A 14474-nucleotide genomic window follows, 5' to 3' on the forward strand; every position below is an offset into this window, starting at 1 on the left:
TCTTGGATTGATTCCTTGCATCAGCTAATGGAGAGATGGATTTGCTGACCTCCCTAATTGAGGTGACTAATAATACATTTGTGCAGAAAAGCTCCTAATCTATTAACAAATGAGTCATCTTTCATATAGATGCTATTAATTTGAAAATATTAGACTTTCATACATATGTAAATGTTAAAATTCTCTTTCCCATAAGTGCCATAATAATTTATAATTACTTTCATGGGGTGAGAGGTTCAGAGAAGCTGAATTTGGCACTTTAGCACCTATTTAACAGATGCAATTTAGAAGTAATCTGTACTCTGGGTGAAATTGGTTGTGTTTTATACACATGGAAAATGGGATGAGATTGAACTCCTTAAGTTCTGTCATGGCTGGCCTGAATATAGATTAGTTTGATGTTTGGGTATTGGCTTTTTATTTTTTTAACAGAAACCTCATGCACCAAGATCCATTTTATCCACACAGTTTGTGACAAAAGAAACTTATGCTTGCCAGGCAGGGGAGACAGAATCTGCAAAAAGTTATCTTATTGCAGTGTATGAAACTGCAAATATGCAAATATGCTGTTTCTTTAGCAGCATAAGAATAAAAAAACCAAAGCTCATATTTGTAAATAAATAAAACATGGTGTTTAAGTAATGTAATACTAACCCAATTTGGACAGCCTGGTGGGAAACAGAGGTTAAAGTCAGTATATAAATTGTCAATTCAGTGAGAAATTCCAGACATTTGCCCAAATCCCAAAATGCCTATTCTCAAGAAAGATGAGGGGCACTTAAAAAGAATCCAGTTTCTTAGTTCCAGGATCATAGCATGCTGACATTCAAACAGTGTGAAATGTAGATTCTTGGAAGATTTGCATGAGCAAAAGCTTTTGAAGCACAGTAAACTACTGATGTAGAAGTACCTAGCTTTGGAAATGTAAACACAGAGTAGCTGGGGCTTACTGATATGACTTCAAAAATAATTTTCCTTTGAGTTCTAGTTGCCTACTAGACCATTTCTGGTGTCTGACAGCTCAAATTCCCTTAGGAAGTCAGAGAACTGTCAGAATTATATTTATAGCTAAAAAACTGATAAATGTGTGGTTTTTAGGATTTTACAGGTTTGCCTATGCCTAATCAGAATTTTGATTCTTACCACACAGGTGTGTGCACAAATTTCTTTAGAATATTTAGAATGTGCACAAAATTCTTTTTAGGGTAAATCTTGTTTTTATTGTGCATGAGTTATTTTATAGAAACTGGCCACATCTATACTTTGACCATAGAAACAGCCTATCTTTATCCTTGGAAAGCTGCTTCATGTTTACCACAGATAAAATCTTGCATGTGGACATTTAGCACTGAGAGCTGTGTACTGCACTTACTCTGTTTTACCTTGCAGCCTTTTCATGGATGTGCTTGTACACTGTGTATGGGCTGGTTGCATTGCAGGTTGTTTCTGATCTGCTTCCTTTAGGACTCTAAATTCATTCCTGCAGGCTTGTTTGGGGTTTGTTGGGGTTTTTTTGGTACAAACAGGAGTAAAGGAATTAGGCTGCTGCACGCTGCCCCCTTAAATGGGTCATTTTGTGTGAGTCTAGTTCAGCTGACAAATGTATTACTGACAACTTAAACTCTTTATCTGTAGCACTTTTTTACCATCTTGCCCTTGTGCTGTCTCAGAGATAATGCAACATAAGGTTGTCTTTAAAATACAGGTCCCTTTCTTTGACTCTCACAAATACGAAATCCTATTAAAATCATAGCAGTATTTTGTACCTAAGCTCAACACTATAAAAATCACCCGCTCATTTCCATTTAAATTGGGTTCTGAAGCCCCTGATCCATCTTAGAGGGAATATGTAGCATTTCTGGACTCAGCAAGTTGTGTTTGTTCACAGCCCTGCTGGACACCTGACATTAGCCCTTTTCCCAATGCCTTTGCGTGGGCTGCAGCTGAATGTCAGCAGGGACTCCCTCAGACAGCCAGGCCTTTGCTTCTGCAGGGCATTCAGCAGAACCCATTTCCCAGAAATGCTGCCAGAACTTTAACTCTTTGGGCATGGGAGGGAGTCATTTCACACAGTGACCAAATCCTCTCCTCTACCATCTTCCATGTGGTCTCTTTTGAGCTGAGTGTGGTTCATCCTCCTAGAAATGTTTGAAATGCCTTTGTTGTAAGAAGTATGAGAGTTATTGTCATAATGCAAAAGCTTGTGCATGTGGATTTGCTGGCAAGAAAAACACCGTTTTTTTTTTAATTTACATTCTCATTTTTGGTGATGTGTATTTGATAAACAGACCTTACAGAATTTTCCTTCTGAAATAAAATATATCATCATTATTGTACCTTTCCTTTCTACAGAAATAGCATTTTACTCATGGTGAACTAAAAACAAAAATAAGGCAGTGCTTATAGGTACTACAAGTACATTTCAGACCTGCAATGCCTTTTGTAGCTAAAAGCTTGTGTACCTTGTCTTTCTTTGCAAGAAATAAAAATAATTGGCTTAAGGACAGTAGCTGTAAACTGGCATCTTCCAAAATTTAGTTTTTGTTTCATTAACAAATTACATTTGTCTGTTTTAAAACAATTCGTGTTTTTTTATTCCTGGGTTGGATCCTGAAAAAGAAATACAGAACTATGTGATATATAATAAAAAAGGAAACGTGTTGTTGCGGTTTAACCACAGCCAGCAATTAACTACCACACAGACACTCATCTTTCCCTGGTGGGTAAAAGTGGGACAGCTTGTGGGTTGAGATAAAGACAGTTTATTAGGTAAAGGGAAAGCATGAGGAATCAATTTCCTCGTTCCCATCATCAGGCAGGTGTCCAGCCCATTCCAGGAAAGCAAGGGCTCCATCCTGAAGCGATGGTAACTTGGGCTGTCAGGTGCCATAAATCCAGTATCCCATGCTCCTCTTCCTCACCCCAGCTTGTACTGCTGAGCACAGCATTGCCTGGTCTGGGGTGTCCCTTGGGTGGGTTGGGATCAGCTCTCCTGGCTTTAATCCCCCCCAAATCCCTGAGCTCCCCCAGCCCACTCATGGCAGGGTGGTGAGAGGCAGGAAAGGCCTTGACTCTGAGCAAGCCCTGCTCTGCAATAACCAAAATATCCCGGAGTTATCAACGCTGTTTTCAGCACAAATCCAAAACACAGCCCCACACCAGCTGCCAGCAAGAGAAATAACTCTGCCCCAGCCAAAAGCAGCACACCTATCCTGTGTGTGTCCAAGCACACAGTGTTTAATACATGAGGAACAGCCTCATGGCTGAGCAGAATGGCAGAAAACTGCCAAATACATGTGCATCAGAAAGTACAGGATGCACTGAATGTACTGGCTTTGTGGGTTAACAGTAGAAGTGACCAAGAAGTTTTCAGGAATATCCTAAGTTTCAGTAATATTTTTATAAGAAGCTTTTATTAAATCTGCTGATTTCAGCAAAACTCTTGTTAGGGTGTTTGTTGTTTGTTTTTTTTTTTTTTTCCTGTGGAGTGGAATTTCTGATTAAGAATTTGGTAAGAGTGAGATGAGATTACCCTAAGCAGGAAATAGAGTGTGAGAGTTGCTGAGGGGTCTCTTGGCTAATTTGAACAAAGTCCCTGACAGTCTTCCCTTTATGACACAGACGTGTGAGGAATGCAAGCTTGAATTTTGAAGTCAGTCAATATTTGTGCAAAGCAGAAACTGTCTTAGTCCTTTCTGTAAGAATAACTTGTTAGACATCCACCCAAGAACATCTTTTTTGCTTCCTGACTGGAGCCTCCTTTGAGTCATGTGAAGATGAGTAAGAGCTTGAACCTCTCTCTTCCAGGTGGAAGCTTTCACACCACTAAATATTTTAGTAGGACCCCTCTTTTTCTCCCTGTCCTTATCACTTTCCTACATTCATTTGCTCATGATTGAGTCTTCAGTGTTCTCCCAGTGTCAGAGAAATTTTTTTTTAAGTGGTTGAGTTTTGGAGAATGTAACAATAGTTCCCCACCTCATTGTGACACATTTCTGTGACACTGTCACATAATTGCATGTTATGTTTTTCCCTTGTTTCTGGGAAAGAGTACATTCTGTTTCTTTTTGCTGATTTTTTCAGGCTTCTCTTGAATGTACTGTATTTTTTCTTGGTGTTCAAAAATGAAAGGAATTTTCTTGGTTTAACCTACTTAGAATTTAAATAGAGGAGATTAAGAGGAACTTAACTATGGAAGTATTTGGTGACTAGGTGCTTTGCAGAACCTAGAAGTCTAATTTAGGCATTTAGACTTCTTGAATAAAATATGGGATAAGTTGTATGTCTGATTACAGTAGCTACACAGACATATCTGCAGTATGAATAATCTAAATCAGGCACCCAAACTCAAATGAACAGATGCATATTGGAATATTAAAGTCTGTAGCTTGGTAGGTCAAGCTCTGTCTTGCAAAGAAGAGTTTAGAAATCCTTTTTTTTAAAAGCATATAGCAATTTAATCCTTTCTTTCAAAATCATGGTAGTAGCAGTGGCTGCCTCCTTTTGATCTAAAATGTAGGGTTAGAATACAGGTCTTGGCTGTAGAATATCAATTAAATTTCTTTTTCTGACTGAAAATGTTAAAATGCACATCCCCCATTTCCTTTGGAACGGTGAGATGATAAACATTTAAGTTAGTTGGAAGTATTGTTATTCAGGTCTTTCTGTTCTTATGTGTTCTACCAATTAGAATAAGAAGCTGTGCTCCCTTTAATACTTTCTGTCAGGCCTAGTGAATCTTTAAATATTTTATGCAAAAAAAGAAAAGCTTCAACAGAGAGAGATGAAAGGAGCTGCCTGCAGCTCTCACCAGTACAGCTGTAGGTGCAGTCCTGGCACTGATTACCCCGAGACTGCAGCAGCAGGGCGGCTTTGGGAGCCAAACACCAGGAACTTCTCCATCATGGGCTGTACCCACCCTGCAGGCTGGGAGCTCACCCATCTGCCAGGGTGTGGGAAAGGTGAATTTCAGTCCTGGTGGCTGGAGGCAAAGATTGAATCGTGTTCTGCTACTTAGAGGTGTAAATTTTGGGCTGCTGGATAAAAGTCAAACTCTCTCTGGTTGGTAAATTGACCCGTGGAAGTAATACAGGCAGAGGAGCACCTGGTGCAAGAGGTTATGTGTACACCTTGTCCTTTTAGGACTTCTGTTTGAGATGATCCTCAAGGTGCTTAGCTCTGTTAAGAGAAAAATTCATTTGGTATAACCATAACTAGACAACTGTGCTCACAAAAATGCCTTTGTGATTTTTACTGGTAGTTATAATTTCTAGTGAGGCTTAAAGACTAGTTTTCATTACTTGAAAAAAACAGGGAATCCTCAAGATCTGAGATGAGAGCAATAAATTTCAAGCAAAATACAGGTTCACAGTAACTGCTTTTACTATAATTACGTTGCCAGCATTAAACTGTTTCCCAAAAGCTTGATTGTTACTTAGTAGAGTATGGCATAATGAAGCTCAGTGGTATTAAACGTATTTTTACATGTTTATTTCTAGGTAAGACTATTTCAAACAGTATTTTTCAATTTTCTCTAGTCAGATCTTAGAAATTAATTATCAGTGGCTAGTGTTGCATAAACTTGGAAAATATTTTGCCTTTCTAGGATAGTTGCTGATATAAAAGTAAAGTCTAAAAAATGGATGAGATGCTCGTAACGCTTGCCTGCACCTTCAGGAGGAAAATTGTTTTCTTTAAAATTATATAGAAGACAAATTTTAACTGAAGTAGTAATTTAGTTATGATACCAGCTAGTAAAGAATATTGTTTTATTATTCTGAGAATCATAAAAAAATTTGCAAAGCAGAGAAAAGAACCCATTTTGCATGTTGGAAAAGAGTGGGTGTCAGAAGCACAGAATAATTTTCTGTAGTGTGCTTTCCAGATACCTTTAATAATCAAGTTTGTTCTAGACTGAGCAGCAGTTCACAGAACAGTGGTAGTTACTCCTAAGCTCAAATCTAACTTTTCTGCTAAATCCACCTCCTAATTTTTCCTGGGAAACTGAATCACAGGGCAGGTGCTGACCAATTGTCAGGCATTCCAAACTGCCTTGTCTTTATTTCACAGACTGATGGACATCAGTAAATCCTGTTTGTCACTGGTATTAAAATTTATTTTTCCACATCATATATTTGAATCATGTAATAGATTTTGGTTCAGTGACCCAAAAGTTCTAGGGAGGCATTTCCATGTTTAGGGGAAATAATTTCTGTGGGTCCGAGACACAATTTTTGTCTATGTAACCTGAAATGACATTTCACAGCAGATCAGATGGTAGAAATGTAAGAATTTGGTTGGGTGATTTAGGCCATTGATGTTTATAAATAACCCAAGTTTGGTTCCGAGACAGCATTGAGTAGAGGAAATAATTTCATTGAATCGATGATGTGGTTGTTCAGAAGAAGCTCTTTCCTCCCTGGGAGAAAGGAAATGCTGAAGTGGCAGAGTGTGGAGAGCCAGGTGGGAGCATGTGGGAATTTGTTTGTTAGCTGGAGGAACAACACACAGCTGGGCTGTGGATAAGTAGGGCTTCTCAAATACAAATGGAATTAACTCGTGTATGGAATTGTAAATTTACATCTAGTGAGGTTACTGTTTAATTGTAACAAAAATTGAGGGCATTTTCTCACTACTGCTGTTTTAGTCCTGCTGACTTTATTGGTGGGGTATAGGTACAGAGTAGGCAGATGTTTTAATGAGTTAAGCAGGTTTTCTCTTACAGCTCAACCAACATGCATTAATTGAACATAGTGGTTAGTTATAGTAGATATAGTGGTTTTGGTTGCCTACCTGTAGTGCCTCAGTTTCAAGGTTTGGTTGTGGTTCTGGCATTCTCACTTTGTAATTTCTCCAAACCACAGTCAATAGCTGAAAGTTGAGATCTTTAATTAAAAAGAAGGTGATTTCTGAAAACATTTTTAAGTCCATGTTTATTCCCTTCAGATATATTTTCATCTCTTACTTGAAAATAAATCTCTAAGTTACTCAAACAGAGTAATGACTTGTTCTCTCACCTAATATACCTGTGCTATGTTGTCACACAGATTCTATAACCTGAAGTGTATTTGTAGATTAACCAAATTACTGACTTCCAGATACTGTGTTATTGAAGTAGAAGAAAAGGCAATTACAGCACCTTAAACCAAACACATTTAAGCTGATTTCAGTTTACGCTGACGCTGTAAAGGATGTTTCCATTTTCTTCTCTGCCAGCTCCTTGGCAGCACCTGCCACCCCTGCCTTGCACCAGAGTCAACTCAGTTGGAGATGTGTCTGCTAAGGCATTTTGTTTGGTGTTTGCTGGGGCTGATTTTCAGCCATCAGGTGAAGTTTTGATCCTGCTGTCAGTGCCAACCACCTTAAGGAAGGACAAATAGCAAGACTGTTTCCTTTAGTGGCCTTAGGTGAGCTGACAGCAATTTTGGTTGTGAAAAGCTCCTCTTAGGCCAGAACACAAATAGAGGGAAAGAACTTGTCTAAAATACTGACTTCTGCAAATAAAATGGGTCTGAATTACTTTTATGCACCATTCTGTGCAACCAAACTAACTCTTTGTGTTTCTAAAATAGATGAAAGTTAAGTAACTCTGCTGTAAATGCTGTCTGCTGTCTCTTCATAGAATCACAGTGTGCTTGAGGTTGGTGGGAGGTCAGCTGGTCCAATCCCCCTGCTCAGGCAAGGCCACTTAGAGCCTGTTGCCCAGGGCCATGTCCAGACAGCTTTTTAACATCTTCAAGGCATTTCACATAAGAATTGTGATAATCTTGGAGTAATGCTTAAACCCAATCCTCTTAGTTTCTCCTTTTACAAATACTTGTAAAATGAGTAAAATGAAGTAAAATGAAGTACTTTGATTTATAGAAAGCATGAATTTTGCACCATCTTTACATTTTAGACCTCACCACTGTGTGTCTGCATCAGGTTTGATCATAGAATATAACTTATTCTAGTACTTTAACCTAGTGAATACTGGAAATAGCAGTATTGCAGACACTGGTTTTTGTAATAGAAATGTAGACCCCAGGGATCAGTGCATCTGACTTATTCACACTCAGACTAAATTGTAAGAATTCCTCATTTAAGGGAGATGTATCACTCAGTGTGCATCTCATTTCTGGTAATCAAATTTTGTGCAGTGTTTGTACTTCTCTCTTATTGGCGTGATACTTCTGTCTTACTGAGAAGAAAAACATATTTATTGAAATATAAACGAAGACACTTGTGGGCAAACTGTGCTTCTCCTGTATTGTCCCATTAACCCACTGTATTCAGTCACTGAGACAGGATTTATTGTCTTGCACAACAACAAATTGCTGCTGATAATTTGATTGATTTCATATTCCTGTTTGTGAGGTGGTAACTTCTCTTCTGTGCTAAGATCCTCATGCATTACATTTTGTGGCCCTTTTCCCTATGCAGCATTTATCCAGATTTCTATAGTTGTGTTTCTTCATTACAAGCTGAAGTTTCTTTTCTGAGTCAAAGGGGAAATCTGTGCTAGGTGTAGAGTTACTGCTGAAGAGCTTGGGAGCCTTCACAGGTGATTAGGTTTTGTGGCTGAAATGTAAATTCTAATAGCACTGTGCCCCTCTGCTCTGCCAAGATAGTAATTCTGTAGTAGTTCTGGGTCTTCCTCTGCATAATTGTTCTGTAGGGGAGGTGAACATTTGGAAGGGTAATGATATAAGTTGCTGAAAGCTGCTGACATTTTCCTGTTTGAAATTGTCGCTCTTTCAAGTTGATGCAAGTGGAAGAGTCACTCAAGCAAGAGTCTTCTAAGTGTCAAGCAACCTCTGCCAAACATAGGAGGAGGAACTTGAACCTTCTGTAGAATAACCCAGCTCCACCTCAATTCTGCTTTAAAAAACCCATTGTTGGTCTCTTGACACGGTGGTTTCCTCTTGGCTGGTGGTTCAGGAGGTCTGATGTGGCTCATACTGTTTTCTTTCTTTCTCCAGTGGAGGGAATCCTCTGATTTCATTTATTTGTTCTTTCAGCATATGCAGATGACTATCCAGGCTCTCCAGGATGAGCTGAGGATCCAGAGGGACCTGAACCAGTTGTTCCAGCAGGACAGCAGCAGCAGGACCAGTGAGCCCTTGGTGGCAGAGCTGACAGAGGAGAACTTCCAGCGGCTGCACGCGGAGCACGAGCGCCAGGCCAAGGAGCTGTTCCTGCTAAGGAAAACCTTGGAGGAGATGGAACTGCGTATTGAGACACAGAAACAGACCTTGAATGCACGTGATGAGTCCATCAAAAAGCTGCTGGAGATGCTGCAGAGTAAAGGTCTGTCAGCAAAAGCCACTGAGGAGGACCACGAGCGGACACGACGGTTGGCTGAGGCGGAGATGCACGTGCACCACTTGGAAAGCCTTCTTGAACAGAAGGAAAAGGAAAACAACATGCTGAGAGAGGTGAGTGATCATCTCCAATCTTAAACTCCTCTCTGTCTCCTATCCATTTGACAGTTCTAAGGAAAGAATCTTCCATTCTCTCTATAAGCTGTATTTTACATTAGATTTGATTTGCACACATTTTAAAATTTCTTTGTGGCTTCCTTGCACGTACCTTTTGGGGTTTTGTGCTGTGGGCCCCACTTTCCCTGTAGGCCCCATAGGAAACTCTGGAGGTGAATTGTCCTAAAGCCTGTAAAATGAATTATGAATTCTTCTGTTCTATTGTTGTTAGAGAGGAAGTAGCTACCTGTATTTAGGTGAGAGCAGAGAGAGAAATCTTTGCACGAGTAATGGATGATTGCTCAACAGTTTCCATGGAAACAGTCATCTTGCTGTGAAGGGTATTTGATAAAACTATTAGCTGCCCTGGATGCACAACCAAAAAAGAGATTTCTTAAAGGGACACTGCTGCATACATAGTAATGCCTTCTCACAGTCTTTGTGAAAAGAGAAAAACTATTGTTAAGTCTGTATTGTACCTTAAAAGAGTACAGTGGCAGACATTCTTCACTATTAATAATTTTAGACTAATTATAACAAAATATAGTCTATATAGAATACAAATATTTTAGTAAAACAAAAAAAATGCGATACTGTGTAGCCAGTACATTTTTTGTTATTATTAAATGCATTTTCCTGTTGTCAACTGGCCTCCTAAAGTAATTAAATATTAACTTCTAAAAGGCTGGTAAATCAGCATGGATTGTGTAGATGCACAGATAAATATGTGTATGCATGGATTCATGAGTGCTAAGATTCTGTTTAAAGATTATTTTACATCTGTCAACTGAAGGCATGAATTCTTAGCTATCCATGTCTACCATGTGTATGAATGTAATGACCTGTTCTGCACATTGGTATCTATCTCATGGTTCAGCATTTTTTGGGAAGCTCTGTGGGTATACAAGATTTAAGGCCCCTCTTTAAGAAGTCAAGAAAGCAAGGCCTGGAAGAGTTTTTTTGAGATGAGTGTATGCAGCACATAAATACCTCTTATTCATATGTTTCCAGGGCCTGACCCATAGTGCTTGTGCTCTTGCAAGCATTTATATAAGAAAGCTGGAGCCCATTGCATTTCTGAGCCAGATTTAGGCCAGATTTATTTTTTTAGAGCAGTAATCTCTTGAGTGTCTGGAGTGAAGATAATATGATTCCAGAGTTTCTGCACTACAGTTTTTCCTTTATTTAGCAACCAATGATAATTCTGTTCCAATTCTTGTAACTATTTCAGGAAGAGCCTCAAATGGCTTCCATTTGTTTCTGCTCTAAGTCCAGCAACATAAATGAAAAGCTGGCAGGAGCTGTGCAATTTTGGAGGAATGCGGTTGCGTTTGTTCCTGCTGAAGATGAGTAGATGTTGCAAGATAAGAATTCTTGTTCCATTCATACGTATTTTGAAATCATCAGTCATTTAAATGCTAGTCTTTATGGTAAGGTACTTCCTAGAGGAGGTGGAGATGACCTACTGACTTGAAAGGCCAAATGTGATTTATCAAATGTTTTAAAATTAATTACTTCTTGCTGCTTACCTGGCCGTGATTGAGAAGTGTAAGCTGGGTATAATGTAATTTGTAGCTCAAACCACGGATATGATGTGGGATCCAGCTGTGAAGCTGAGCACCCTTGTAGCCTCAAAAATGTGGTGCCATTTTATCTCCTTATGGAACTGGGTGACAACAGGAATGGTTCTGTTTGTACCTGTGTGTCCTTGAGCTCTGAGCAAGGCTGAGCTAAGTGACCTCAGACTTACCTGCATCAAACTCAAGTCTCATGCCTGGGGCTCTGGCAGGCTGGAGGAAATCAGAGGAACTTGCAGCTTACTGCATGTGGCTGCCTGAGCACCCAGATGCTCTGCAGGACGTGGTTCACAGCTGCTGTCCATGTTTCACATGTGGAAATTCTCTCTTAGGTGTGTCACCTGCTAAGTGTGTCTGCATCACCCTCCTCAGCTGACCTTCTGTTATGTCCATCTGTATTTCCATAGTTGTAGGTTATTTTAGCCCTTTGCTGTCCCAAATACTAATGATGGAATTTTTGAGCTGCTTTGAAGAAATGAATCTACTTTCTTGATGGTTCTATATCTAGCATTCCCAGTATCTGGAAAGGCATGCTAAACTCTTCTTTAAATACTGCTGTTAAAGGAAGCTTTAGTATCTCAAAGGGATTCTTAAGAGTGTGGAAGGTCAGTTTATATTTCATTTCCTGACAGAGTAGAAAATTTTAATAGCAGTCCTGACCATCTTAGCAAAAGAAGTTCTGAGATGTCAGAATCCACTGTTTCTGACTCTGCAAGGGTGTTAGATTTCTGATAGAATATTTGCTGGAAATTAATATTAAAGATCTGCATTTTGAAGCAAAAAGGTATCCCTCGTTGTCCAACTTTAAAACCTACAAAGTGTGATGTTGAGACTCAAGATCATCAGACAGTTTTTTGGGCAGGCAGTGTGGTTACAGTGGCCAGCAGTATGACCTTGAAAATTAAACCTTGAGAATTAATTTATTTCTTCAGCTTTTGCTGTTAACAATAATAGCAAAAAGATTGCATGAATTTCCTAAGGAAAATAATTCTAAGAGAGGTCCAAGTTGTGGTTCTGATAAGATTACAACTGTGTGCCACCATTTTAGGTTGTTATATCCATTCTGAGTTATCCCTTTTTCTAGTCTGAAAAATCCAGTGCTGCTTAATTTTTCCTCATATAAAAGACATCAGATATTTTTGATCACCTCCCAGGGCACTGTCTCAGAGTCTCCCAAAGCCAGATTATAAAATGGATTCTCTAGCAGCTGCTGAGAGGTATTTCCATAAGCAGTTTGACTCTCTTGGGCTTTTCCCAATTGCCCTGACTTCTGAGAGTCTCAAGAAATTATTCATCCGAGTCCATGGGAAAGTTACTATATCCAGCAGAGGAGGTATTCAGCAACTGATACAGAGGACATTCTCTCATTAACACAAATAATTAAATATCTCATTGAACATCAGAATGCCCTGACTTCAGCAGATAGCAGTGTGGCTGCATCACATTCCTCTACCCTGGAAAACAAGCTTAAGCCTCATAGCTTATTAAAAGACAGCTGCTATTTTGAATACCCCTTCTTCAGTCTTTGTGACAATTATTGTTGTTGGTATTCTAGACTTAACTTTCAAAAACAAAATGATTTTCATACCAGGAGGAAATACTTGATGAAATCCAGCAGCTGAACTACAGCTTCCAGAATAGCTCCCAAGCTGCCTCTGTGTTCCAGACTTGCCTGTTGCAGAATTATCAGTGGTGGTCCATAGCTCCAAAGATAACCAAGCTTGCTGTGCTCTTTTTGACAGCCTCCCCACTCCCCAAAGTGCTGGATGCACTGGTTAGAAATGGATTTTTCTCAGTTACATAGATCAATAGCCCAGATATCAGAGCAGAATATGATGTGATCCACACTTGAAGTACTATGGACAGACTAAGGTTTGTAAGGACAGTCCAACAAGGACTGTAAGTATAGATGGCTGACTACAACCATTTATTTGAAAACAGAAAGAAGGCTGTTTATCCTGAAGGTTTTTTTCTTCAGAATGTAGTTCTAGAGTCAAGGCTTGCATGTTACAGCAGTGTGGAATGAGGGAAGAACTGACAGGAGCTTTATACTTTGTGTCCAGAAACTGTTTGGTAGTAAATTACAGTTTTGACTGTAATTTATTAATTTATTTTTTAGTAATTGGGCCCATTCAAACAAGATGGATTTTTATTCTAGCTGAGTACAAAACTGAATGAAGGAGTTAGGGATGGAGTGCTTAACAAATAAAGGAGGTTTTGTATGTAAAACAGGCACTGAAATGGGTGATTCATGAGGACACTCATCCACAATGAGCTTAAGGAAAGAGGCTGTGGCAGAAAAAGCTATTATTTCTTCCCTTTTTTGAGTGTTTGCTGAAATGGCAACCCCACAAAGTGCTGTTTGTGAACCTAGGATGGCTTTATTGCAAGGACTGACCCCTCTTTGTGGCTGTTTGGAGTCAAGCTGCCCACTCCATCCCAGGAATCAGCACTCATTGTCTGGGAGCACTCCCTGCTCTGTCTCCCATGGGCAGAGGTCTGGCACAGCACACCAGCCTATCTCACAGGTGTGTTTAAACTGAGATTAGCCAAACGTGATGCTCTGGTGGCCAGAGAGCAGCAGCAGGGAGCTCAGTGAGGAAGGAGGGATGTGGCATCCACGTGTCCCATCCCTGCTGAGCTGTGCCCAGCGCAGAGAGCTTGGTTCTCTTGTCTGACTGGATTTTAATGAGCTGTGACAAGTTTTGCAAACAAGTTATTTTTCCAAGGGTGTGTTAAAATTCTTACCATTTTCTGCTCCGGGCTCAGAGGAGGATTTAGAAATTTTAATTGGAGCAATTTGAGTTAACTCAAAGAACACTTTTGTTCCGTGCCAAGATTTTGCAACATAAATCAGATACTTCGGGGGAGAAGTTTTGTTTTTCAGGAGTAGATAGATTCAGTAACTGGAACTCTTACTACCATCAAATCTTTCTGATGAGGTAAAAAATGAAGTTTCTGCTTTTTTATTGCTGCTTCATGCTTTTGACCTTTTAGAAGCAAATGGCAAGGGGAGAAGTGATTTCAATCAAGATATTTTAAATAATTATGTCTTTATTAGAATTGCTTTCTTGGTCTGCAGGTCATTTTAAAACATAGGTTTTATAGGTCAAAATTTGAGAAAATGGGCTATTGCAACTTGAATGCATGCATAATGTATTTTTTATGCATTTAAATTTTTTTAAATACCATTTTAGTTTGGAATATTCTGTACATCACCTTCGGTGAGAATGACAATTAAAAATGTTCAAACATATATGAAATTATTTTCAGCTTTCTCCAGTGCAGAGATTGGTAAATTCATAATTCTTCGAAAGTTGAAAAATTAGGTTGGAACAGAATGTATTTGTTTTCTGTTTTTCCAGACGACAAAAAAATCTGAAGCACCTTATTCTAGCATGGCAAATTTCTGATTTTTATACAGTAGTTAAATAATGTG

General features: G+C 39.2%; 1 protein-coding gene across 3 annotated transcripts in view; it reads left to right on the plus strand.

Moving 5' to 3' along the window:
• Positions 1 to 14474, plus strand: part of ERC1 (ELKS/RAB6-interacting/CAST family member 1) — a 274816-nt gene that overhangs the window by 54339 nt on the left and 206003 nt on the right. For all 3 annotated transcript variants that reach the window (XM_059471721.1, XM_059471722.1, XM_059471720.1), the window contains exon 3: positions 9000 to 9416. In XM_059471721.1, the coding sequence (XP_059327704.1) occupies positions 9000 to 9416 (417 nt within the window). The remainder of the gene's footprint in view (positions 1 to 8999; positions 9417 to 14474) is intronic.

This window comes from Ammospiza nelsoni, chromosome 5, assembly GCF_027579445.1.
Source record: "Ammospiza nelsoni isolate bAmmNel1 chromosome 5, bAmmNel1.pri, whole genome shotgun sequence".
Classification (NCBI taxonomy): Eukaryota; Metazoa; Chordata; class Aves; order Passeriformes; family Passerellidae; genus Ammospiza; species Ammospiza nelsoni.